General features: G+C 56.7%; 5 protein-coding genes across 6 annotated transcripts, besides 21 other annotated features; 4 read left to right on the top strand and 1 right to left on the bottom strand.

Moving 5' to 3' along the window:
* Positions 1-607: part of a mobile genetic element that runs on past the window's edge.
* Positions 601-979: a mobile genetic element.
* Positions 748-783: a tandem repeat.
* Positions 980-3,328: 2,349 nt separating the features above from the next.
* Positions 3,329-3,359: a tandem repeat.
* A 117-nt stretch (positions 3,360-3,476) lies between these two features.
* EKO05_0006690 (uncharacterized protein) lies at positions 3,477-7,172 on the bottom strand (the record flags this gene model as incomplete). The annotated part of the gene is made up of 1 exon (XM_059636850.1): positions 3,477-7,172. The coding sequence occupies one exon, from the start codon at positions 7,170-7,172 to the stop codon at positions 3,477-3,479; it is 3,696 nt and encodes a 1,231-aa protein (XP_059492833.1).
* A 54-nt stretch (positions 7,173-7,226) lies between these two features.
* Positions 7,227-7,252: a tandem repeat.
* Positions 7,253-7,256: 4 nt separating this feature from the next.
* Positions 7,257-7,313: a tandem repeat.
* A 330-nt stretch (positions 7,314-7,643) lies between these two features.
* Positions 7,644-7,682: a tandem repeat.
* An 857-nt stretch (positions 7,683-8,539) lies between these two features.
* EKO05_0006689 (uncharacterized protein) lies at positions 8,540-11,881 on the top strand (the record flags this gene model as incomplete). The annotated part of the gene is made up of 2 exons (XM_038940262.2): positions 8,540-9,064; positions 9,125-11,881. 2 exons carry the CDS (start codon positions 8,540-8,542, stop codon positions 11,879-11,881), a joined length of 3,282 nt encoding a protein of 1,093 aa, XP_038798187.2.
* A 186-nt stretch (positions 11,882-12,067) lies between these two features.
* Positions 12,068-12,130: a tandem repeat.
* A 104-nt stretch (positions 12,131-12,234) lies between these two features.
* Positions 12,235-12,286: a tandem repeat.
* A 69-nt stretch (positions 12,287-12,355) lies between these two features.
* Positions 12,356-12,387: a tandem repeat.
* An 11-nt stretch (positions 12,388-12,398) lies between these two features.
* Positions 12,399-12,439: a tandem repeat.
* Positions 12,440-12,696: 257 nt separating this feature from the next.
* Positions 12,697-12,714: a tandem repeat.
* An 831-nt stretch (positions 12,715-13,545) lies between these two features.
* Positions 13,546-13,595: a tandem repeat.
* A 410-nt stretch (positions 13,596-14,005) lies between these two features.
* Positions 14,006-16,667, top strand: EKO05_0006688 (Acetate--CoA ligase; the record flags this gene model as incomplete). Of its 2 annotated transcripts, XM_038940325.1 has the most annotated exons (6): positions 14,006-14,094; positions 14,331-15,525; positions 15,576-15,836; positions 15,883-16,012; positions 16,060-16,334; positions 16,605-16,667. In XM_038940325.1, the coding sequence occupies 6 exons, from the start codon at positions 14,006-14,008 to the stop codon at positions 16,665-16,667; spliced, it is 2,013 nt and encodes a 670-aa protein (XP_038798186.1). The 2 variants fall into 2 exon arrangements, with proteins under 2 accessions (XP_038798186.1, XP_059492832.1); XM_059636849.1 differs by having other exon boundaries at positions 16,060-16,667.
* Positions 14,242-14,279: a tandem repeat.
* A 1-nt stretch (position 16,668) lies between the features above and the next one.
* Positions 16,669-16,736: a tandem repeat.
* A 13-nt stretch (positions 16,737-16,749) lies between these two features.
* Positions 16,750-16,831: a tandem repeat.
* Positions 16,832-17,354: 523 nt separating this feature from the next.
* EKO05_0006687 (uncharacterized protein) lies at positions 17,355-19,888 on the top strand (the record flags this gene model as incomplete). The annotated part of the gene is made up of 2 exons (XM_038940391.1): positions 17,355-19,397; positions 19,451-19,888. 2 exons carry the CDS (start codon positions 17,355-17,357, stop codon positions 19,886-19,888), a joined length of 2,481 nt encoding a protein of 826 aa, XP_038798185.1.
* Positions 17,369-17,443: a tandem repeat.
* Positions 19,504-19,540: a tandem repeat.
* Positions 19,585-19,630: a tandem repeat.
* Positions 19,771-19,797: a tandem repeat.
* Positions 19,883-19,914: a tandem repeat.
* A 2,154-nt stretch (positions 19,915-22,068) lies between these two features.
* EKO05_0006686 (uncharacterized protein) lies at positions 22,069-23,480 on the top strand (the record flags this gene model as incomplete). Its single annotated transcript, XM_038940375.1, has 2 exons — positions 22,069-23,008; positions 23,059-23,480. 2 exons carry the CDS (start codon positions 22,069-22,071, stop codon positions 23,478-23,480), a joined length of 1,362 nt encoding a protein of 453 aa, XP_038798184.1.
* Positions 23,481-23,543: the final 63 nt, after the last annotated feature.

Raw genomic sequence — 23,543 nt, 5'->3', positions numbered from 1 at the left:
TACTACTACTACCTGTTAACAACAAGCTCTGCCAGTCGCAAACCCTAAGTAACACCCTTAAACTTAGGTTGCAATCAACGCTTGTAAAGACAAGGATTTAGAGGTATATAGATAGTTTGCCTACCTCTATAGTTAAGGCGTTTAAGAAGGTAGCAAAAGAGGCAGTAATAATTGCGCATAAGCTAGTGTTAGCGCAACAGGAGATTACTTAGCTTTAAGCTGCTAATAAGGCAGCTACACAACAAAAATTACATAAAAGAAAGCAAGTTTAGGTAGAAGGGACCCTAACAGTTAAGGATGGCCTGCAATTAATAACTCTGAAGGAGTTTAGGGCGCGTAGTGATAGGAAGAAGGCAAAGAAGCAGGTGCGCGCTAAAGGAGGTGAGCCCTCCCAAAGACGCTGTGGACAGTGCAATCAGACAGGACACAACGCGCGAACGTGTCAGAAAGAGGTAGAAGTAGTTTCTAAATAGTATTACAGGCCATACTGCACTTTACAGCACCAAACTAGGTTGTTTTAGGCCATAATAGGGTGGAGTTTGGTGGGGGCTTGGCAAAAGTGAGCGGCTCGCCCGTTGAGCGGCTCGCCCGTGGGGTACGTTACTATTCTTGCCTTTGTTCTATTCTTACTGGCCTAACTAGTAGACCTCTAGGAGTAGAAAGAAGGGGTTAAAAGCAGAAAGCTAAGGAAAGGCTTGTTGCTATCTAGTAGGGATAGGATGTTTTTTTTTTGGTTGTTGTGTTTATTAAGGTAAGATCTTAGAAGATAAGATAAGATAAGATTGTTGTTGTAGGGGAGGTCTGTGCTCTGCAAATCCGAATTTTTTTGCAACAGATCAGGTTGGATAACCAGGCAGCGTGCAGCAACCAGACGCCTAGAGGCTCTAGGAAGCTCAGGATAGTATATCCTCGCTGGGTTAAGATAGATTCTGATGTTTTTTCGGTGTGCAGGGCCCTATGTCGAAATTTTGCTTTTTGTTCGGCTTGATGCCTTATGGGTTCACAAGAGTGTAGATGCTGTTTTCTGTTACGATTCAGAGGCAGCGATAGAAGCTTGAACGCGTAATAAACTATCAGCGCTTCAGACGAGACGTTATACGCTACGTACTTGCATTTCCCGCAATCTACACACCCATTTCAGTACCCAAAATCCGCTTTTGCCAAAAATGAGATGTCACGCTATGTTGCGACTGTAGATAGATGGGCATTACGTAGAGGAAAGAAGGCTTGATAGCTTGCTTGAGCACTTTGAAGAGGTTGGTCAAGCCACTTTAGAGGTCACGGTACCGTTATGCAAATCTCTACTATGTGGTTCAATAAAATTTGATAGTACATGAGAACAGTGCTCACGCGTCATAGGGTGTGAAGTTTTCGTTCTACCTCGAGCAAATGACGCGACGACACATTACCACCATGATGCAGCTACAATACTCTATGATCAGATGAGGTACTTCTTGCTTGATGCTGATGAAAGCTCAAGTGATAGTGATGGAGAGAGTCAATGCAGTGAAGCCGAAGACGAAAAGAGTAAAAACCATACTGCCTCATAGAACTCGGTGCTGCATTGGACTGTCCGGTCCCCAACTATGAGGAAAAAAACGAGCAGATTCCGGTTACACTAGAGCAACAACCTGTGCATGACTATCGCAAAGGAAAGGGGGAAGGTATTATGCTTATGCACAATGCCCCACGCAGGGAGGGTGCTCCTCCAATAACCCTCCAGCCCAGGGTCGACTCACATGAGGGATCTGAATTCAAAGAGCCATTAAACCCCGGGTCAGCCACAAATTCCTCGTCTAGAGCTGAATCTGCGAAGGATGTTCATGATGAATCACAGACGCCTGTAAAGGAAACCGGCTATGGTGAAACATGGACGAGGGTTTCTGAATACAATAAGGCTACATCTAAGGCAACGTTTGAGACAGTAGTTGATGGAGCTTGGGATTACATCCGATAAGATCCTTGGTGGATGTCTCTAATGAGCGTTCCAAGAAACAAACAGGCTACATGTAAAGCAATGTTCGATCTAGAGTTGATGACATACTGGTTGAGAGCTGGGCCACGCCAATAAACGATTCTTCGACTCCGCATGAATGGCCAAGCGAGTACAGTACCGGGACCGCTAGTATAATGGCGAGGATTAGGTACCAATTGTCGATAGGAGAGGACACGACGTTGCAGGTGACAAGCGTTGTGTATAACGCGTATGAAGCAGTCCACAACAGGGACACAATAGTGTACGTGTGATCTGTGACTAGTAATCAGTACACAGCTAAATAGGAATAGCGACGTGGGTCCTCAAGTTCACTTTCAGTCCCTTCCCCAGGGTACCATCACAGACGAATGTTACTTCCCCATCAGTACCAGCTATCTTGCAACGAAGACGACTATAACGCTGAGTTCGCTGGAGAATAAGGGAAGGGGAACTTGGCTCTCCAAAAGCGTTGTAAACATAGAAGTATACCAGGTAACTACCTCTGCGAAGATCTTCAGTGGTCAATGCTTTAATCGATCAGATGCCCGTCGGAAACATCATCGACGGCAACACCCCCACCTCCTTGTCCAACTAAAGGAGCCCCAGGACCCTTAAGACAGCAGTCACGCACACCCCAAGCCTTCCTAAGGGTGCAAGCAACAAACCACCCAGCCACGACCGCAAGGCTTCACTATAGCAACAACATCAAAGCTCTTCGCATCCGACCAGAGTATACAACACCACTCTCAACCCCCATGCAACGCAAACAGAACTATGTTCCTTCTCTTCACCCACTCCTTTATTCATCCTAAGGTACTACCACCAATACACGCCTTGAATCTACGGATTCTACATACGCTCGCCCACCCTCCATACATTCCGGGTTCCTCAAGCCAATCATCCAGGCGCGGAAACGCATCTATTTCAACATATCTCACAGTTGCTTCCACCAGGCCTGTTACTCGCTTACGCTATTACACGTATAGCATTTCCAACATGTATTTTTTTTTTTTAAATTCCCACGACCCCCAAGTCCGACCCGTTATTCTCCTCTTTCCCCTCTCACTGCCAACCTGCTCGTTCAGCTTCGCTATCGCAATAGCAGCGTTGGAGGAGCGGAGCGGAGCAGGGGGGGTTGGAGGCAGTGAGAAGTATATTCGCTTTTTGGGAGGTGTAGCGTTTTAAATTCTACTTGCCTGTATTTTTACGGAATTTAAAAACTCGCCTTCTGTTGTCTTCTTCGCCTTTTGACTTGTTGAATTGCTGAGGCTGTTTTCCTACTCTTTAATTGTAGATTTATTGCTCTTATCTGCACTACGCAGAAGCAGCATAGCAGTAGAGTGTAGATGGTACGAAGAAGAAGAAGAAGAAGAAGAAGAAGAAGTGTATGGTGTATTACAACTATCTCTATGCGCGCGCAGCATCCATGTTCTGCCTCGCTAAATTCTTACAGACTTGAAATTCCTGCTTACTGCTGATTAGATCCCTCGGTTGGAAACAACTACCCCCGTACACGCGCGGCATTCTCGTCCCGCTTCCCCATGTTCTCGCCGAATCCGAATCCCTTCTTTCCTTTCTTGCCCTTCTTATCGCCAAATTGCTCGTCGAACTTCTTAATAGCAGATAAACTTGACATGTCCTCGCTGATCGATGCGCTGATCTCCTGCAGCGCGGCGTCAAAGTGGCGCGGCAAGAGGGTGCGGATGGCGGGGAAGTTGTAATTTATGCCGCGCACGAGGTGGCTAGGCGTTGGTGTTGCGGATGATGAGGGGATGGGGTCGGAGGTTGGTGGGGTGGGGAAAGAGGGCGTGGGGGGTGGCGAGGGGGGCCTTTCGGTGTGGTGCAGGAAGGCTGGGGTTGTCGCGTCGTCTTTGCTACCGGGCTCTGTTGTTCTGCTCTCCTCGGGTAGTGGGGTCGTGAGGGTGGCTTCCGCGGCAGCTTTGGCAGCGACTTCGTTTTCTTCTTTGACGCAGGCGAGCGCGGCGGAGACGGCGACGTTTTTCAGATCGCTGCCGCTGTAGAAGGGGGTGCGTTTTGCTAGGTCTTCGAGGTCGACTGTGGAGTCTAGTTGTTCGCCCTTGAGGTGAATGCGCAGAATCGCTTTCCTGTCGGCCTGCGTAGGGAGATCGACGAGCAAACGGCGCGGCAGACGTCTTATAACAGCATCGTCAAGGTCGAATGGCCTGTTCGTTGCCACCATGACGAAGACACTCAGGTCGTTCAGACCATCCCACTCTTTGAGGAACTGGTTGAGTATGTCACGGTGGCTTGTCCGCTCGCGCATGGCGTCTCTGCTTGCGAAGACAGCGTCCGCTTCATCCAAGAACACAATACATGGTGACAGTTTTCTTGCCAAAGAGAATATCGCGGCGACGTTCTTCTCGCCCTCACCCACGTATTTGTCCATGATTTGTGAGCCAGACACTTCGAGCACAGTGCTGCCGGACTCTTTGGCAACGGCCTTTGCGAGCAGTGTTTTGCCGGTTCCTGGAGGCCCGTAGAGCAGCGCGCCAGAGATCTTTTCTGTGGCGAGGATACCGTAATTGAATGCATCAGGGCGGAGAAGGGACAGAGAGGTGATGGTTCGGATCGAGTCAACTGTCTCCTTCGGCACATGAACTTGGTCGAACGTTGTCTTGATTTGATCGGGATTTGCGATGCCAGATATCAGCCGCTTCTCGTGCTTGGTCGCAGAGGCGGTGATACGTTGGAGATCGCGTTGACGCTGCAAATCAGCCTCGCTGTGTCGTTTCTTTGCTTGTACGTGGGCTTCAGCTTCTGGGCCAAGATCCTGCCGAGGCTGCTGCTTTTGTAATGTTTTGTCAAAGGAGAGGTATTTGGCGGTGTCACTCGTCTTCAACAGCCCCATCGCAAGCGCGACGTGTGCCCAGTTCACCTGGCCTTGTTCGATAACGTGCTCTGTGAGCCCAGCCGGATTCGTAACATGCAACCCAAGAGCTGTCAAGGCTATTCTGTGTACCTCATCGTAGGTCAGCACTCGGTTGAGGTATGCCTCTGGTATGATGGCAGCAAAATTGCGGTGGTGCTGTATGGTCAGTTCCATGTCAGAAATGCGTGCAGCTGCCACAGGGTCCAACGAACGAAGCATATCCTGGGTGTGAAGCATGTTAATCCCGCAGAACTTGCCCCTCTCTTTTGGCGATAGGATCGCCGACCCAACCTCGCCCTTTGACATGGCGTTGGACTCTTCCAACAAAGATGTTTTGTCTGAATCCGCTGCCACAACAATGGTCCTGAAAAAGCTGCTCTCTCCTTCAGACTGTAAGCCGTGGACACCGCTAGCCGAGAGGTCAGGAGTGAGCTCCAGGGAGCACGTGCTTCCAACAATCATGATGCTCTCGCCAGCGCTGCGTCTTTTCCGGACAAGCTCCTCAAGCTTCTGGATGATGCGACCGCCGTAATGCGTAGCGTTGAGCTCTTTGAAGTCTCTGACGTAGATGATCTTTGACTTTTTCGGCACTTGCGTCGCTGCTGGGACTGAGCCGACGTCTAGGGACATGCTCATTCCAGGTCTTGCAGCCGCTGGAAGGGCAGAGTCGAGTTCAAGTGGTATGCCTTCCGAGCTCACAGAGTAGTCGAAGAAATGGGGATCGCTCTTTCTCCGCTTCTTTGAGCTGTCTCCTAGGGACGATCGCAACTCATATCCTTCATTGCCGACTATGCCACGACTCTGCTTCAGCTCACTGGCATCAATAAGGGCATCAAGAAGGGTTGCGAGCTTCAAATCTTCGAGTTGTATCTCGCTCTGGCTCTGTACGCGACTTGGCTCGTCGCCGAGTGCATTGGCTGACGTGTCGAATGGATTCGAGGAAGTGGACTGCCCGGCTTTGAACTTGTTTGATAGCTCCTTGATCGAAGCAAGAGCAGATAGAGGTAGGATGAGGGGAAATGCGCCCATCCTCGGTTTTTCTGGTTGTTCCATCGATGAAGACTGAGCGGACTCGAGGTCTTCCTCAGCCCCATCGTCCTTCTCCATGTCTTCAAAGGCATTGGCCAGCTCAGAGCTCAGGCGGTAGGTTTCGTAGCCGAGCGAGCGTATCGAGCGTGGTGATGGCTCTGCGCCTTCTCCAAGATAGTCACCTGCCAGCTGAGCAAGGTCGTTGGCTCGCAGCACAACCAACTCCGAATCCATCTCCAGAGCGATGGCCTCCACGGCGCCACCTATCAGCAGCTCGTGATCAGGCACTGGCGAATGGAGGATCAGATTTGTCTTGGTGGCGGGAAATGTGTTGCCGGTGGACGGGCGCAATGCAGACAACGACGCTGCGATGCTGGCACGAACTTCGGCGAGTACAACAGGCGAGAGGCGCTTGGAACCGCGTGACGATCGTGACTTGGCATGCTCCCTCTTCAGCATGTAGCGCTGGGTCTTGCTGTTCAACTCGTTCACTCGATCGGCGAGCGGCTTGGTGGAATCCGCCTTCAGCTCCTCGGCAGCGCTAAAGAGCTGCTCACGTAGCTCCAACCTCATGCGAAGCTCTTCCGCGCCCATAGAGTTTGCCTTGTTGCCAATGGGGCCTAGCTCCGCGTCGGCGCTCGACTCGGGCTCGACGGTGATTCTGTCCTCCAGGTACTGTTCGATCTTGCGCTTTTCCTGGTCATCCAGGCGGCGCCCCCATAGGCCGCGAACCAGCCGGGCCAGGACCTTGACAGCATCCAAGTCTTTGGAGGCGGGTATTGAGCAGGTCGCGCTCTCACCTGACTCGCCGTGTGTGATGGAGATGGACAGCGCCTTGGGGGTGATGTGCTGCTGTAGCTCTGCGGGGACATCTTCGCGCCGGAGGACGCGTCTCTTGAGGAACCAGTCCGGGATGGTGACTGGGGGTAGGCCCTGCGACTTTCGCCCCCTCTGCTGTCGGCGCTGGGCTGCCAGGTAGCGCCGCGTGGTTTCGCGTGAGCGCTGGACCTTCTGCGCCAGGAGGTCTGGGTCCTCGTTTGCTATCTCAGCCTCGGCCTGCTGCTCCTCGGTTGCCGCCTTGTCGCGGTCGGCCTTGTCGGCGCCATTTTCGCCGATGGGTGTGCTGTCTGGGCCCGAGGGCGGCGTTGACGCGAATGCGAGTACGCGTGTGGTGTGAAGGGAGCGTATGCGTGGTATCGATGGGTAGCGGCGGCCGCGGATGAATCGTGCTGGAGCTCGTCCTGTCGATGCTCGCAGTGCAGACCGTATCGCATACATACGGGCGTCGAGGGCGTTCCCTGAATGCGAGAGGGGATGCGCCTGTGGGGTAGGGGGAGAGGGAGAGGGAGAGGGAGAGGAGGGGAGTGTGGTGAGTGCGTGCGGTGAGTGAGTGCGGCGAGTGAGTGTGGTGAGTGAGTGTCGCCGGCGCGTTTGATTGCTTGACTTTTCTGACGTCCAAGGGTTCCCAGCGGCAAACACGCGCGCTTAGCGCGGCTACAGCACGAATCAGATGATGAGGAACGCCGCAAAGGTTGGCGAAGGCGTGTTGGACAGAAAGGATAGGGCGAGCAGCATTGACAGGACCAGTGTGTCTTTGCGTATCTGTCAAGGAAAAGAAGTCGACTTCATCGTCTGGAGACGGGGCACCAAGACTGGCTTCGGAGAGGGATGCCCTTGTGGCGCTGTCCTGGCCGTGTACGACTCGAGGCTTGTTGCTGAACCACTGAGCGCTGTTGCTGACAAAGCGAGAAACCAAACCAAACCAAACCAAACCAAACCAAACCAAACAACATACAGTGAGCTGGGAACGGGATGGGTAACAGGCAAGCGCTCAGCTCGTCTCGACGCACCCGGCGTAGGCAATACTGACCGTCTACACGACACAAGAGGCAGATATCTTGAACGTCCAAGTGCACAGATCGTCAGCTCAAGCACGGAAGAACAGTGAGGCTCGACTGAGATGCTCGTGCTGTCCCCACACGTGACACGGCAGACGGGTACCTGCATGATCGATGCTGGGGTTCTTCCATGCCCTCATCGTGCCTGCGCACAACCGTACTGACGCTGCACGACTCGCAGGGAAACTGTGGCGATGCCCAACCGTACTGACGCTGCACGGCCCGCAGCGGAACTGTGACGGTGCCCAAGACAGCAAGGCCGCGAAGCTTGGGGTGTGATGGATGCAACGAGGCTAGCCGAGGGCCTCGTACTGGACCGTACCTGAGGCTGAAGAGGCACCGTCTCGACGATCCCCAGCTCTCATCGTCCGTGTTGAGTCTTGACTCTCGACGACGCTGGGCCAGCCCGATCGCCGAGCATGGGTCCCTGGAGCTGCGGCAGGCGCGACTTTTCACCCTCGCCTCTCCACTGCACCCCCAATTGGCGAGTGGGCGCGTGTGACACTGGACACACACTGGACACTGGACGCACACTAGACGCACGCCAGACCCAGCAGCACGTGGTGACGCACTCCAGTCTCGCGCGTGTCTGCGTCCCCTCACCAACGACCACCTTCTCCCGCAAGCAAGCCCCGGATCGTGCCATGACGTGTGGTTGATCGTTGACATGTCTGTTGTTGGCCATCGCTCTCCTTCTCCTCGACTGACCTGGAGAAAGCGATGTCGCTTACCCCGTCCACCGCGCGGATGAGGGATGCAACGCTGGGAGCAGGCATCAAGCTCACGCCGACGCCCTCACCCTTCGCGAGCGCCAAGAACAGCCTCCGTTCTCCCATCAAGGCGGCCCGCGCCGAAGCCACCCTGGCCCTGCGCACCGTCATAGGCACGACCACCAGCACCGCCAATGCCTTTGACAGCCTCCCTGCCGCGCGCTGCCTTGCCTACACAGCCGGCGCAGCCGCCGTCGTAGCCACCGTCGACGCGCAGAACCACATCTCCCAGCGCTTCTACCGCGCCCGTCCCACCACCCACCCCATCAACTCGTCCGCTTCTATATACGGCGGGCCTGCCACGCCCACGCAGAACGAGAGCCGCAACAGAGCAGCTGCTTCGTTGCGCGACGCCGGCCTCGGCCCGTCGCCTCACGCAACGCCAGCGGCAAACGACTGGAGCGACTCGCCCAACAACAGGGCATGGACTGCCCGCGAGAGGATCAAGGCAGCGACCTGCGTCAGCTTCAGTCCAGACGGGAGGTTTCTGGCAGTGGGTGAGGTGAGTGGGCATGCTGCTGTCCGTCGTTGCACTGCATCGCATTCGCTAACACCCGCACAGACAGGCTACAGACCGCGCGTGCTCATCTTCTCAATCTCCCCAGATGCGCCCTCAGACACGCCCCTGACTGTTCTCGCGGAACACTCCTTCGGCGTCAACTGTGTAGCCTTCAGTCCTGACTCGCGCTACCTCGCAAGCATAGGCACGGCGCAGGATGGCTTCCTCTACGTGTGGAGCATCAATTCTCGCACGGGAGCCGCCGCACTGCACTCCAGCAACAAGTGTGTGAGCAACATCAACCGCATGACGTGGATGGGGAACAGGCTCATCACCGTGGGCACGCGGCACGTCAAGGTGTGGTCCCTCGAAGATCGCAGTCCAGTCCAACGAGTATCGAGACCCCGTCAGAGCGACATGTTCTCCGGCAGCACACACAAGCCGCTGTCGGGCAGGAACTGTCTGCTTGCAGACCTGCAAGATGCAACCTTCACAAGTGTCTGTCAGGTAGCACCTAACAAGGCAATCGTAGCATCAGAACGAGGCGATCTGTGCTTGATAGACGAGACCGATCGAGAGCAAAACTTCGCCCGCGTCTCTCACGCTGGCTTCTCCGTCAGCTCGATGGCGGTTGACGACAAGGGGCGACTCCACCTCGCAGGCAGCCACGGAGGCTTGAAGACCCTCACCGTCGCCAGTCTCGTCAGCAAGACTCCACCGCCATCACCGTCGTCTCAGGGTTCCCGAGGTGACTCGCCCACCATCTCCATCACGGATGGCAGCAACCAGATCAGCGCAATTGCCTGTCTCGCCGACCACATTGTGACGGTAGATTCGCAACGTGCTATTCGATTATCACACTTGTGCTCGCGTGGTCCGCCCCAGGACACAGAATTCTCTGCTTGTTGTTCAGACGATGATACAAGTATTGGCGAAGTCATCCACACACTGCCGGCTCATGGAGATTCTGTGTTGGGCGTAGGGGTCTTGTCTCGGCCCAACCATCTGGACGCCTCTTACTATACGTGGGCTGCTGGCGGCAGTGCCATTTTCTGGAGTCAAAACGGCAGTACCCAGAGACTACTGCAAGTGGCGCTCGAAGAGTCCGCTGGTCCTGACGCTGTTTCGAACGAACTCCGTACCGTTCGCGCCTCGGCTGACGCCAGCTTTTTCGTCACCGGAGACAAGCTCGGTGTGTTAAGAATCATTGATTGCAGAACAGAAGCCATCATTTTCGAGTCCCGAGCGCACTCGAATGAGATCACGAGCATTGCCATTTTTGAAGACGACAGTTCGACTCTGGTCGCTTCTGCAAGTAGAGACCGTACCGTGCAGGTCTTCGGTCGAGAAAGAGGCGTCTGGACCCTGCTGCAAACTCTGGACGAGCATGCTGGATCGGTGCTCGGTATACAGTTCTCACAGAACGGCAAACGTCTCGTCTCGTCATCAAGCGACCGCAGCATCGTCGTCCGCGAGATGCTCTCACGGGAAGAGGATGGCGAAACCATGCGCGCTTTCTTCTTTCTCCGCTGCATAGCTTTCAAGTCTACGCCTGTGTCCATGGCGTGGGACATCGATCAGGACGATGTGCTGCTGGCTTCCACTATCGATCGTCAAGTGCACAAGTACGATCTACAAAGCGGCCAATGCCTCAGCAACTTCAAAGCATCAGATACAGATGGGGGTGACGCTGTCGTACTACACTCCTTGGCTCACATCCCAAGAGAATGGGGCTCCCCCCTCATTGCAGGAGTCTCGAGTACGGACAAGTCGATACGCATCTACGACGAAAGCGGTACCCTTCTCGCCCGCGACTGGGGACATACCGAGGGGGTCACTGACATCGCGTACGTGCAGCCGTCGACATTGCAAGAGGACGACTCGCGCGAAAAGTCTCTTGTTACAGTCGCGGTGGACGGAACCATTTTTGTCTGGGCCCTGGCACTACAGGCACCATATCGGCAAGAGTTGTCAAAATCAATGGACGTGCTGGGAGCAACATCACAATCGACACAAAACCTGCTAGCGAGTAAGCCTCCACTGCGCCGTGTGCTGTCACAATCCGAGATCGCCAAGTTCCAGCGCTCGCCAGACGAGAGTGGGTGTCCAACACCCACCGGCAGTCGATCACCTACTTTGAAGAAGAAATTTTCAAAGTATTCGCTGGAGAAGACGCAGACACCGAAGCTTGATCCGTCGCCGTTACCTAGTATTGTGCGGGAGAGGAGAAATGGAGGCCCAACAAACCACACGTTGCTCCGCAGAAAGAACAACACTTCGCCGTCACCTCCAGTCTCACCAAAGGCGCGCACCACACAGAGACGTGGCTCGGTTGACGTTAGATCTCGATCGAACCTCAAAGCGGCAAGCGATGTGGGAAGTCTCGCAGGAGCGAGCGAGAGCCTTTGCAGGCAGCTCAAAGCGTATCGCAAACGTCTCGCCACCAGCACGGAAACGTTGGACATGGACATGGTCACAGAGGTTCAGCGAGAGCTCGCAACGACCGCCAGAGCGATTGGTGAGCGAGCCAAGACGAAAGAGCTTGACGAGGTTGGTGTGTCAAAGCTCTTAGACCAGTACTCAGAGAGGCTGGTCAACATACTCGATGAGAGGATCGCGGCGAGCGTGGCTCTGCGGGCGCGTCAAGACAGCGAGGCTGGGCTATCGACACCGGTGCGGTCACCTGCGGATTACAGGCGGTCACCGAGCCCGCTGAGCAACGCTGGAAACGACACCAGTGCAGGCGATGAGGACTACAAAGAGGTCCACACGCCCACTGCGACGTCCACCGAGACCAAGGAAGAGATGCCGGACAGATGATGTGCATACGGAGTTTTTCAAGTCTGGGAACGCTGGAAAGTTCATGAGGCGTTTGGGTACTGAATGGCGTTTCGAGCAAAAAGGACGTCACGAGAGCCATTCTTTTCGCATCACATACCTTTGCATAGTTGTATACATTACCATACTCTTTAATTCCCAACCCACCCCAACTGCTCCCAATCCCATGCACCCACCAAGCGCGGAGCCCCGCAACGCAACGCAACGCACCGCACCGCACCGCAGCACCGCCCACTGGATGCGCACGTCGGCCAGTACCTACTTGCAGATCTGTCGCGACGCGTGCTGGAGATGGCATGGTAGTACGTCGATGCGTGGAGGAGTGAAGACCTAGACATCATCATCATCATCATCATCATCACCATCATCATCATCATCATCATCATCGCCAAAGCAGCAACGTGGTGCGGAAGCGGGAATGGGTGGGTTGGCGTCTGCCAGATCTGCCAGGTCTGCTAGGTAGTTGGTAGTAGGTACTAGGTATGTAGTGAGAGTACTTGAATATGAATTTCAATAGAACATGAATAGAATAGAATAGAACATCCATCGACACCGTTCGCCAAAACCGCCAGATGCAGGATCCCGAGACCAAGGGCGCGGGGAGCGCTTAGCGCCGCCGCGCACGATCCTCACTTTTCACATCCCTCGCCAGCCAGCCAGCCAGCAGGTAGGTAGCTTAGCTTAGCTGGGTTGGGTTGCGTGCGTGCGTGGTCGTGGCTCTATTGCCGTGGAGAGAGTCGCATGGTAAATACCCCCACCAGGTAGCCAGGCAGGACACTGGACCTTGGGTATGCCGTAGCAGCAGCAGCAGCAGCGTCCGACGTCGCTGGGAGGGAAGGGGGACGTGCGCGCTGTGCTGCTTTGCCGTTGCCGGGGCCTCGGGTTAGAGCGTGAGGGTGCGAGGCTTCCCCAGGTCCGGAGCGTGCGTGTGGATCCGTGGATGCTTGGGTGCTTGGATGCAAGCAGCTGTCGCGTGGGACCGTGGGTGCTCTGCAGAGTTGTGTAACGTCAGGTAGTGAGAGTTGGGTGGGAGTGTATCATCACGAGCAATGTTTTACTATCATGTTTTTCCTTTTTTTCGCTCAAATGTTGATGGAATGCTCGTTGAATGCTGGTTGAATGCTGCTCGGCGCTCAGAGAGCGTGGCAGCTTGGAATCGCTGTACCACCCACGCCTACACGGGACAAGATGCGAGGTGCTCGAAGCGAGCGCACGGAAACAGTGTAGGTAGGTACCTAGTCCAGCGAGACCCCTGGGCCAAACGCAGCATCGACGTTTCCGATTATTTCCTGCTGGGGTTGACCCACATCTAACAGCGTCTGTCATTTCCGGTTCTGTTTTTGTTTTTGCGTAGTAGCAAGGAACAGACGACTGAACAGACGGCGAGTAGCAGTAGCCGAGTGGCGAGACGCACGGGATTCATGTCAGCTCACTCCAAGTGTGGCCGCGGGTATAGGCTGTGGCATGTAATCCGGAGAAACGGAGCAAGGCCTGGTCTACTGTAGGCATACGCGCTGCTGAGTGGTCGGCGGCTGAAGCAAGCCAGCAGCGGGCCCAGACAACGGGCAGAGGGCTGCTCGTCATATTCCATGTCCCCGCAGTGCGTTCGCGCTCGCTCACGAGGGGTACTCTAGGGTTCCGGGCTGGGGCTGCGACGGGCTGCGACGGGCTGCGACGGGCTGCGATCGGCCTGCGATGAGGAGCGCGCAGCTTAAGAAGCCGCGCTCGCCCTTGGACTCGTCGCCGTGAACTGATTGCTTACTTGGCCGACGACCCCGTATACTCACCGCGCAGGAAGGAAAGTGTTCAGTACGAGTACCCCTATTACGCGACGAAAGCTCCACTTTGACAGACCACTTGTTTTCTTCTCCGAGCTTGACCCAGCAGCTTCAATTTGGGCCCCTGCGGCAATCAAACGTCCCACCGAGCCCTTTACCCGGGCATTGAGACCTATAACTGTCCCAGAGACCCGTTTGGCCGATCTCTTTTGGCTCTCCTGCACGCGCTCGCCCCCCCCCCCCCTCTCTCTCGTCCATTGCGCGCGCGGCCCTCGAGCTTTTCTGCTGCACGCCTCGTTCTTGGAAGCTACACAGCAGCGCAAGCACCATGTCTGAAGGCGACGTCAAGCCGAAGAACCCCGTTGTGGCCGAGGCCCACGAGGTCGACACTTTCCACGTCCCCAAGGCGTTTTTCGAGTGAGTTGCGCCTGATTGTGTCGTCTCTGACGCTGCGCCGTGACAGCTGCGGCGTTCCCACAGCTGCGGCGTTCCCAAGCTGCGGCGTTTCCAAGCTTCGCCGCAGAGCGGGGTCACCCCGCCGTGCCGAGTTGCGCCTATGCCTCGCCGTCACCGTCACCGTCACCGTCACCGTCACCGTCACCATGACAAATTGAGCTGCAAGACGCAGAGCAACGGCTGACTCGCGCTCGCAGCAAGCACCCGCACTCGAAACCGCATCTGGCCAACCTGGAGGAGTACCAGACGCTGTACAAGGAGTCCATCACCGAGCCCAAGCGGTTCTGGGGCCGCCTGGCGCGCGAGCTGCTCACGTGGGACCGCGATTTCCAGACGGTCCACGCCGGCAGCTTCGAGAACGGCGACAACGCCTGGTTCGTCGAGGGCCAGCTGAACGCGTCGTACAACTGCGTCGACCGCCATGCTTTCAAGGACCCCAACAAGGCCGCCATCATCTACGAGGCCGACGACGAGGGTGACGGCCGCATCATCACATACGGCGAGCTCCTGCGCGACGTCTCCAAGCTCGCCTACACCCTCAAGAAGATGGGTGTGAACAAGGGCGATGCCGTCGCTCTCTACATGCCCATGATTCCCGAGGCTGTCATTTCCTTCCTGGCCTGCTCACGTATCGGTGCCGTGCACTCTGTCATCTTCGCCGGTTTCTCCTCCGACTCGCTGCGCGACCGCATCGTCGACGCCGAGTGCAAGGTGGTCATCACCACCGACGAGGGCAAGCGCGGAGGCAAGGTCATTGCCACCAAGAAGATTGTCGACGAGGCCCTGAAGCAGTGCCCTGGCATCAGCCACTGCCTGGTCTACAAGCGCACCGGCGCGGAGATTCCCTGGACTAAAGGCCGGGACTGGTGGTGGCACGAGGAGGTGGACAAGTACCCCAACTACATCGCCCCTGAGCCCATGAACTCCGAGGACCCTCTCTTCTTGCTCTACACTTCTGGCTCCACCGGCAAGCCCAAGGGTGTCATGCACACAACGGGAGGCTATCTGCTCGGCGCAGCGGCGACGGGAAAGTACGTCTTCGACATTCACGATGGCGACACCTTCTTCTGCGGAGGTGACGTCGGTTGGATCACTGGCCACACCTACGTCGTCTACGCGCCCCTGCTGCTCGGTGTGGCGACTGTCGTCTTCGAAGGCACACCTGCCTACCCCAACTTCTCGCGCTACTGGGACATAGTCGACAAGTACAACGTCAGCCAGTTTTACGTTGCGCCGACAGCGCTGCGGCTGCTGAAGCGTGCGGGCGACGAGCACATCAAGCACCAGATGAAGCACCTCCGTGTGCTGGGGTCTGTCGGCGAGCCCATCGCTGCCGAGGTGTGGAAGTGGTACTTTGAAAAGGTCGGAAAGGAGGAGGCTCACGTTGTGGACGTAGGTTTCCTGCAGTGTTCAGGCATGGGCGACGCACTAACAGACATCAGACGTACTGGCAGACAGAGACGGGGTCGCACGTCATCGCGCCGCTTGCTGGTGTCACGCCTACCAAGCCCGGCTCTGCCTCGCTCCCCTTCTTCGGTATCGAGCCGGCCATCATCGACCCCGTGTCTGGCGAGGAGGTGCACGGCAACGACGTCGAGGGCGTGCTGGTCTTCAAGCAGCCGTGGCCGAGCATGACGCGCACGGTCTGGGGAGCACACAAGCGCTACATGGACACATATCTGAACGTGTACAAGGGCTACTACGTGAGTACTGTGGTGAGGGGCGCGAGGACCATGCTAAGTTGGATAGTTCACGGGAGACGGTGCTGGTCGCGACCACGAGGGCTACTACTGGATCCGAGGCCGTGTTGACGATGTCGTGAACGTGTCTGGACACCGGCTGTCGACGGCCGAGATTGAAGCAGCGCTCATCGAGCACCGTACGTTGTCGGCAGCGTTGCACCCACGAGCATACTGACACGTTTAGATTCTGTGGCTGAAGCTGCCGTTGTGGGCATCAACGACGAGCTGACGGGCCAGGCGGTCAACGCGTTTGTGGCGCTCAAGGACGGCACCGAGTCGAGCGAGCAGGTGAAGAAGGACCTGATTCTGCAGGTGCGCAAGTCGATTGGGCCGTTTGCGGCACCCAAGGCGATATTCATCGTTCCCGACCTGCCCAAGACACGGTCTGGCAAGATTATGCGTCGCATCATGCGCAAGATCTTGGCGGGCGAGGAGGACCAGCTGGGCGACATCACCACGGTGAGATTCTCTTTCCTTTCCCTTTTGTCCGATTCGGTACGAGTTCATTGCCCAGCGGACGTGTTTGCTCCCAAGGCGCGAGCGGAGTTGATGACGCGTCTGTGTGAGTTGACGAGTGTCGGCGAGGTGTCGTTGATGACACATGTACATGGGTCGAGGACAGTGGCTAACGGTGTTGATGACGCATCTACACGGGTTGAGGACGCATCTACACGGGTTGAGGACGCATCTACACGGGTTGAGGACAGTGGCTAACGACTTTGGGTGCAGCTTTCGGACCCGTCGGTAGTCGAGAAGATCATCGAGATTGTGCACCAGTCGAAGAAGAAATAGACGGCGCGGGCTGGCTTGGCGCGGGCGGGCGGGCTTGGCGCGGGTGGGCGTGATTGGCCGGGAGGCGGGTAGCAGGTGGAAGGCTGATGTAGCTGATGTAGCTGATGTAGCTGATGTAGCTGATGTAGCTGATGTAGCTGATGTAGCTGATGTAGCTGATGTAGGCCGCGGGGGACGGGGGCTGTGAGACGCCGCGCTTACGCAGCCGTTGCTGGTGGTTACCATGTCGGCGCACGTTGATACCTACCTCTACGAAGGAAAGAGTACTTCACAATCAGCACCGACTCGATTCACGTGCTGAATGCGTGGACGTCTCGTATGCACTGATGCAGGCCGCTGACAGACGCCTCGCGCGAAACGACTCGTGTCTTGACTCGGGCGTGGATGCACTGCCAAGCACGCTCGCTGCACCGCCCCTTTGCGCGCTGACGACTGTCCACGCTCGCCCGGCCTCGTGCAGGCTCTCCTTCCTCCTTCCTTGGTCTGTTTCTTTGTGCTTGCCGTGCTGTCCCCCACCGATGTCGTTCGCTTGTCGTTCGCCTTGACTGCATTCTCGCCCCCCGTGTATACTGGAGCTGAGCTGGCTGCCCTCGGAGCCTTCTACGCCACAGCCTCGCTCGCGCACAGCGAACAAGCACTCGACCCCCCCCCCTCACTCGCGCAACAGTGACGCACTGCCCACCGAGGATGCACTTCCTCAGCGCCCTCGCCTCGCTGCTCGCCCTCGCCACGTCGCACGCCGTCGCCGCCTCGTCGTCGCACCGCGCCCCGCTGCGGACGATTCTCTATGCCGAAAACGCAGACATCCTCACGCCCAACCACCGCGCCTCGGCCGTGTCCACGTTCGACCTCGCCTTCGATGTCGGCGCCCAGCGCGTCCGCCTCAGCCTGGAGCCCAACCACGACCTCTTCGTCGACGGCGGCCGCATCACGCACCTCGCGGCCGACGGCAGCGTGGAGCGCCACGAGCCGATGGACCGGCTGCAGCACAAGGTCTTCAAGGGCACCGCCTGGGCGAAGCGGGGGAGCCGCTGGGACCGCGTCGGCTGGGCGCGAGTCGGGCTGCGGCGGGATGGGCTGCGGCCGCTGTTCGAGGGCACCTTCACGCTGAACCACGACCACCACCACGTCAAGCTGGCCACCAGCTACCGCGCGACGCGGCTGCCCGAGGACCCGGACGTCGAGCTGCCGCTGGACGGCGAGGAGCGCCTGGTCGTCTTCAGGGACAGCGACATGGGCATGGCCCCGCACGGAGACCACGCCGAGCTGCGGAAGCGGGCGGGCGTCCACGGCCAGGCCTGCGCGAGCGACCAGCTGGGCTTCAACATGCAGGCCGACCTCCCCGCCTACGCCGGCATGCGCGCCCGCGACAGGACCAGCCGCGCGTCCATGCCCATGGACGCCCTGTTCGGGAAGCGGGAGATCGACAAGCAGCCCGGCGCCGGCGGGGCCGGCGTCAACCTCATCAGCACCTTGGGAAGCACCGCGGGCTGTCCGACCTCGAGGAAGATCGCGCTGGTCGGCGTGGCCGCCGACTGCACGTACCTGCAGTCCTTTGGCCGCGACCGCAACCAGACGCAGCAGAACATCCTCGAGTCCATCAACGCGGCCTCGGAGCTGTTCGAGAGCACCTTCCAGATCTCCCTCGGCCTCGCCAACGTCCTCATCACCGACCCGGACTGCCCAGCCAGCCCGCAGCAGTCGACGCCCTGGAACCAAGCCTGCAGCGACGGCGTCGACGTCCAGGCCCGCCTGAGCCTGTTCTCCACCTGGCGCGGCCAGCAGACCGACAACTACTCCCACTGGACCCTCCTCACCACCTGCAACACCGGCTCCGCCGTCGGCCTCGCCTGGCTGGGACAGGCCTGTGTCCAGGGCTCCGAGCCCAACCCCGGCAGCGACAACGAGCACGTCGCCGGCGCAAACCTCGTCGTCCGCACCGCCACCGAGTGGCAGGTCATCGCCCACGAGACCGGCCACACGTACGGCGCCGTCCACGACTGCACCTCCAGCGCCTGCGCCGACGCCAACACGGTCAACTCCCAGCAGTGCTGTCCCTTGAGCTCGGCCACCTGTGACGCCGGCGCGCAGTACATTATGAATCCCTCGACCGCCCAGGGCATCACCAAGTTCTCGCCCTGCTCCATTGGAAACATCTGTTCGGCCCTGCAACGCAACTCGGTCAAGTCGGACTGTCTTACCAACAACCGCGGCGTCACCACCATTGGCAACCCCGTGTGCGGCAACGGCATAGTCGAGGAAGGCGAGGACTGCGACTGCGGCGGCACCGGCCAGTGCGGAGACAATGCCTGCTGCGACCCGAGCACGTGCAAGTTCAAGAACAACGCCGTGTGCGACGACGGCAACGAGGACTGCTGCAAGGACTGCCAGTTTGCCAACTCCACCATCGTCTGCAGAGCGAGCCAAGGCCCCTGCGATCCCCAGGAGACATGCAACGGCACAAGCCCGTACTGCCCAGAAGACAGGTGGGAGGACGCCGGCAAGTCGTGCGGCAACGGACTCCAGTGCGCCTCTGGCCAGTGCACGTCGCGAGACCAGCAGTGCAAGACGCTGATGGGCTCCTACACCCAGGGCAACGAGACGTCCGCCTGCGACTCGCGCAGCTGCACGCTGTCGTGCCGCAGCCCCGAGTTCGGTCCCGGCGTGTGCTACGGCATGCAGCAGAACCTCCTCGACGGCACCGCCTGCAGCGGCGGACACTGCAAGAACGTGAGTTGTAATCCTTCAACACCCCTCCGCCACCCGCTGATTCTTTTCAACAGGGCCAATGCGACGGCAACGTCGGCAACGAAATCAAAGACTGGATCGACCGAAACCTCTCCCTCGTCATCGGCCTCGCCGCCGGCCTAGGCGGTCTGCTCCTCCTCTGCATCATCATGTGCTGCTGGCGATCCTACCGCCGCCGCCGCAGCCGCGCCAAATACGCCGCCACCGCCGCCGCCTACGGTCGTCTCAACAACAACGGACACCGTGGCGGCCGTCGACGCGCTCCCCCGCCACCTCCGCCCATGGGTCCGAATGGTGGGTATGCACCGCAGGGTGGTTACGCGCCGCAGGGTGGTTACACGCCGCAGGGTATGTCGCAGCAGCAACAGCAGCAGCAGCAGCACAACGTCCCGCCGCCGTACGGGTGGCAGGGCAACGGCGGGATTCCACAGCCGCCGCCGATGCAGCATCGGGATGGCTTGCGGTATGCATAGCATAGCGTGGCGTAGCATAGAATAGCGTCTTGCAGCTTCTCGCAGCCATCTCGTAGCATGACACAACACCGTGTTGTGTCCTTGACTCTTCCCTATATCTATTTATCATTTATTTGTAGAGGACACGCCCTCACCGTCGGCGTTTGGTATTTCTGAGCATTTCTGGCGTTTTTTTTTCTCTTGTTTTTTTCGGCTGTCTTGCATTGGTCACGCTGAAGGTAGAGAAGGGAACAGAACTAAACATGTACACTTACTCACGTAGGTAGATCGATAGATATCACACACAGTCCACTCACTGTCTTCATTCATCTCCGTACCTATCCAGCTAGCTGGCTTCTGTACCCTGTGCGGCTTGATGGAAAGGAGTTGGGGTTTCTGTGTTGCGTCTTGGTTACTGTATTAGATGTAGTGCTAGCGTTACTATAGCTCTGTACTTCTCTTGCGCTGTAGTAACCAGGCTACTAAAGCTCTACGCGAGCGCTGCACGGTGGTAAGCTATGGTTTCTGTAATTATATCTTAGATGCTTGGCTCTAAGCGCTGCATGGCAGGGATTCTTCATTTGCAACCTTTAGTTAATAAGTTCTTCGCTCCGCTTGTTCTTCTTGAACGGTGTCTGTGAGTATGGTCGACTCTTCAATATTGCTCTTGATGTGCGATTGATGTGTGATTGCTAGGCAAGAAAAACACCTCGAGAGCGAGGGTTCCGGTTGGCTAATGGCTGTTTGGAAGTCGGATCCGAGAAGTCGCGGTCAAAGCTTAAGATCTGTCTCAAGTATACATGTAGCAGATGATGACTTGTTTACAATCACCGAGTGTCACCCAAGACAGACCGTCGCTAGCCCAGGGACCAGAATACCTCAACCAAACACCAGTGTCGTACCACTTTCATGACATCACGTCCAAACCTCATCCCAAGGGGTGTCGCCTCTGCTCGAGTCCCTCTTCCAGCCCTATCGCAACTATGGGTTCGCTACATGGGACGACAAGCGCATGGCTGGCCTGGGCACGCGTGATCTAAAAACGAGGTCGATCTTCAAGAAATGTGTAATTTGTTGTTTTAGATGGGAAGAGCGTCGTGACCGAGGACGACCTGCGTTGTTCACAGACCACCACCAATGTTGCATACATATCTCCTGTAGCGCCGTTAACACTCCACGACAGAACTCAATGCATACCAGTACAGCAAACACAAACACACAAACACAAATGGAGGCCTCGTGTATCCTGGTACACCTGCTCATCTCATAATTCTTGCCTCTGCTGGCTTCTATCCCCGTGAGCTGTGCGATGGCGCCTTTGTTCATTTGTAGTTTCGTGTGCTTGGCGAGGGATGAGCTTGGCTAGTCTATAGTTGAGCTGGTTCTCTGTGGACATCAAGGTCTGGTGGGATTTACACGAGATCAAGATGGGCAAGAGAAAGAGATGATCAAAAGAATAGTTTAAGCCGTTGAAAAGTATAAGCATCAACTCTTAAGGGTAGGTGCTCTTGATAGATGGAAGAAGGAATATAGATGTAGCCTCTTAATTTAGTGGTACCTTTTAGAGTAGGGAGTTGGTCACTTGATTTATATCTAAGTAGTTAGTCTTGAGTCTTTCCGGCATTCGCGTTTTTAAAGCGTAGGTTAAGGAGTACAGCTGCGTTTACTCTTGCTTAGAGAATTCGGATTTCTTGCAGTGCAGATTTTCTGTTGATATTCTGAGCTTGTTTGTTATGTGTCTGCGTCGACTGCTGTTTTCTAGCGCGGTGGATGTAGACGACTGCCAACTCTCTTCTATAAGTACTGGCAGATCGCAGTGGCCATGAGATATAAATAGACGTGGAATCCTAAACGAGGCTGTGGCGTCTCCCATCCCCACCCGCATCAGCGCTAGCGTAGCGTGACTGTCGCGACAACAACCGCAGCTCTACGCTTCCCCAGCACTGCATCAACAAGGCCACCTGAGCTCTGGGCTCGCGCTGCACAGTGGTAAGCTGAGATGTCTGTGATAGGCTGCATCGTGCGAGCCTGCAGAAAATGGCTGCGGTAAGGCTTACACTGCGTTGCTGCGGCTGAGCGTGTGCGAGGGTGAGATGCGGGTGGGGAACATAAGGTGGACGTGGCTCCTCTCCAACGCTCTATTTTCTCTCTTCGCCTATTTTCAACCTGAGTTGCTGCTGTCACGTGCTGTGAGGATTTCAATGGATCAGGTTCGGAGAAGCCCGCAAGGCCCGGACTGCGGACCAGGAGAGTGTGAGGTCGAGAATACGCTTGCACCTACGCTTGCGCAAACTCTGGCGTCTGTAACGGATTTGCAAACTGATAGTATAGAACCGACAGCATTTGCTCAGACGTCCTATGTCTTGTCTGTGGATACCAACACGAGACTGGCTGCAACCGCAGTATTCACCGAGACTACGTCAAATACTGCCTACGCGTCTAGTCCAACGCCGACTACCTCAGTGGATCTGGCTGATGTAGTGCCGTCGGCGCAGGCAAGCAGCAAGAGCAACAACGCCAACGGAGTGAGCAAGGGTGCGGTGGTCGGTATCGCCATCGGAACTTGCATAGTTGGTGCCGCGGCAGCGTTCATCATCACTTTCTTTCTGTTCAAGAAACGAGACAGGAAGCTCGTGCAAAAGACATGTCCGTCGGGATATCCCATCTACGCCGACTCATCCCCGGAGCTGGTCATGGTGCAGAAGAGCGCTGCAACGGGCAGTCCGTACGTGCAGGTGTCGCAGACCCAGATGCGCACTCCGGTGCCGGTACCTGCACGTGTTCCAGTGGCGACACCGCAGAAAGCACACTCAGATGCGCTGGCTGGCTTTCTGCCCCCATCGGCAAGTGAACATGACGTCCAGAATCGTGTAGCTAGTTTGTACGGCCAGGTTCATCGACACGTCGATACGTACTATCGCAATGTTCACGCCAGTATCACGCCCAGCATGGACTCGGATCTGGCCTCGTTCGGAAAGGATGTGGATATGCTGGAACTGCTGCAAAACTGTTCCAGCCCGACCGTAGCACTCAGACACGCCCTCGTCGCCTTTGTGCTCAGCATTACAGGGCCACAGACAGGAGGCGAGCAGACGTTATGGCCAGATGAGCTTGCACTCGTCTTCAAAGCGCATGGTTCTGGTGAGTAGTTTAGACAAAACGCAATGTGCTGGTAGCTGACGAACTCACAGACTCTGCTCAAGTCGCCACAGCACAAGCTCTCCACCGCCGTCTCTCAATATACCTCTACATGCACAACAACGCCCTCGCACCCACCACCCCCTCGCAATCCCGGCTCTCCAATCTCTCCACCCTCTCGCTGAGCCGCAAGACCAGCTCCGCTATCCGCGAAGCAGCAGAGCACTTCTCACTCACCTTCTTCCCCTGGGCAGACCCGACGTTCGGCGACCAGGAGCGGGAGAGCGATCTCGCGGGCCTCATAGGCGAGACCTTGGAGTGTAGGATCTGGCTGTGTGGACAAGCTAGTGAGTGGGGTTTTGACTGGGAAATTCCTGGCAGAGGCGCTGTGGTGGTCGCGCCCGGTCTGGTCGTGAAGGACGACGGGCGGGCGCCGAGGCGCGTAGTGCTTAATCAGAGTGTTGTTGGGATTTAGGGTCTATTGTCGGCACGGAGGATTAACGCAGTTGTGGAGGATTTCATATCGATTATCCAACGC

The sequence above is a fragment of the Ascochyta rabiei genome, chromosome 10 (genome assembly GCF_004011695.2).
Source record: "Ascochyta rabiei chromosome 10, complete sequence".
In the NCBI taxonomy this organism is placed as follows: Eukaryota; Fungi; Ascomycota; class Dothideomycetes; order Pleosporales; family Didymellaceae; genus Ascochyta; species Ascochyta rabiei.
Note: the sequence above shows the minus strand (reverse complement) of the source record. Positions and strands in the feature narration are given on the sequence as shown.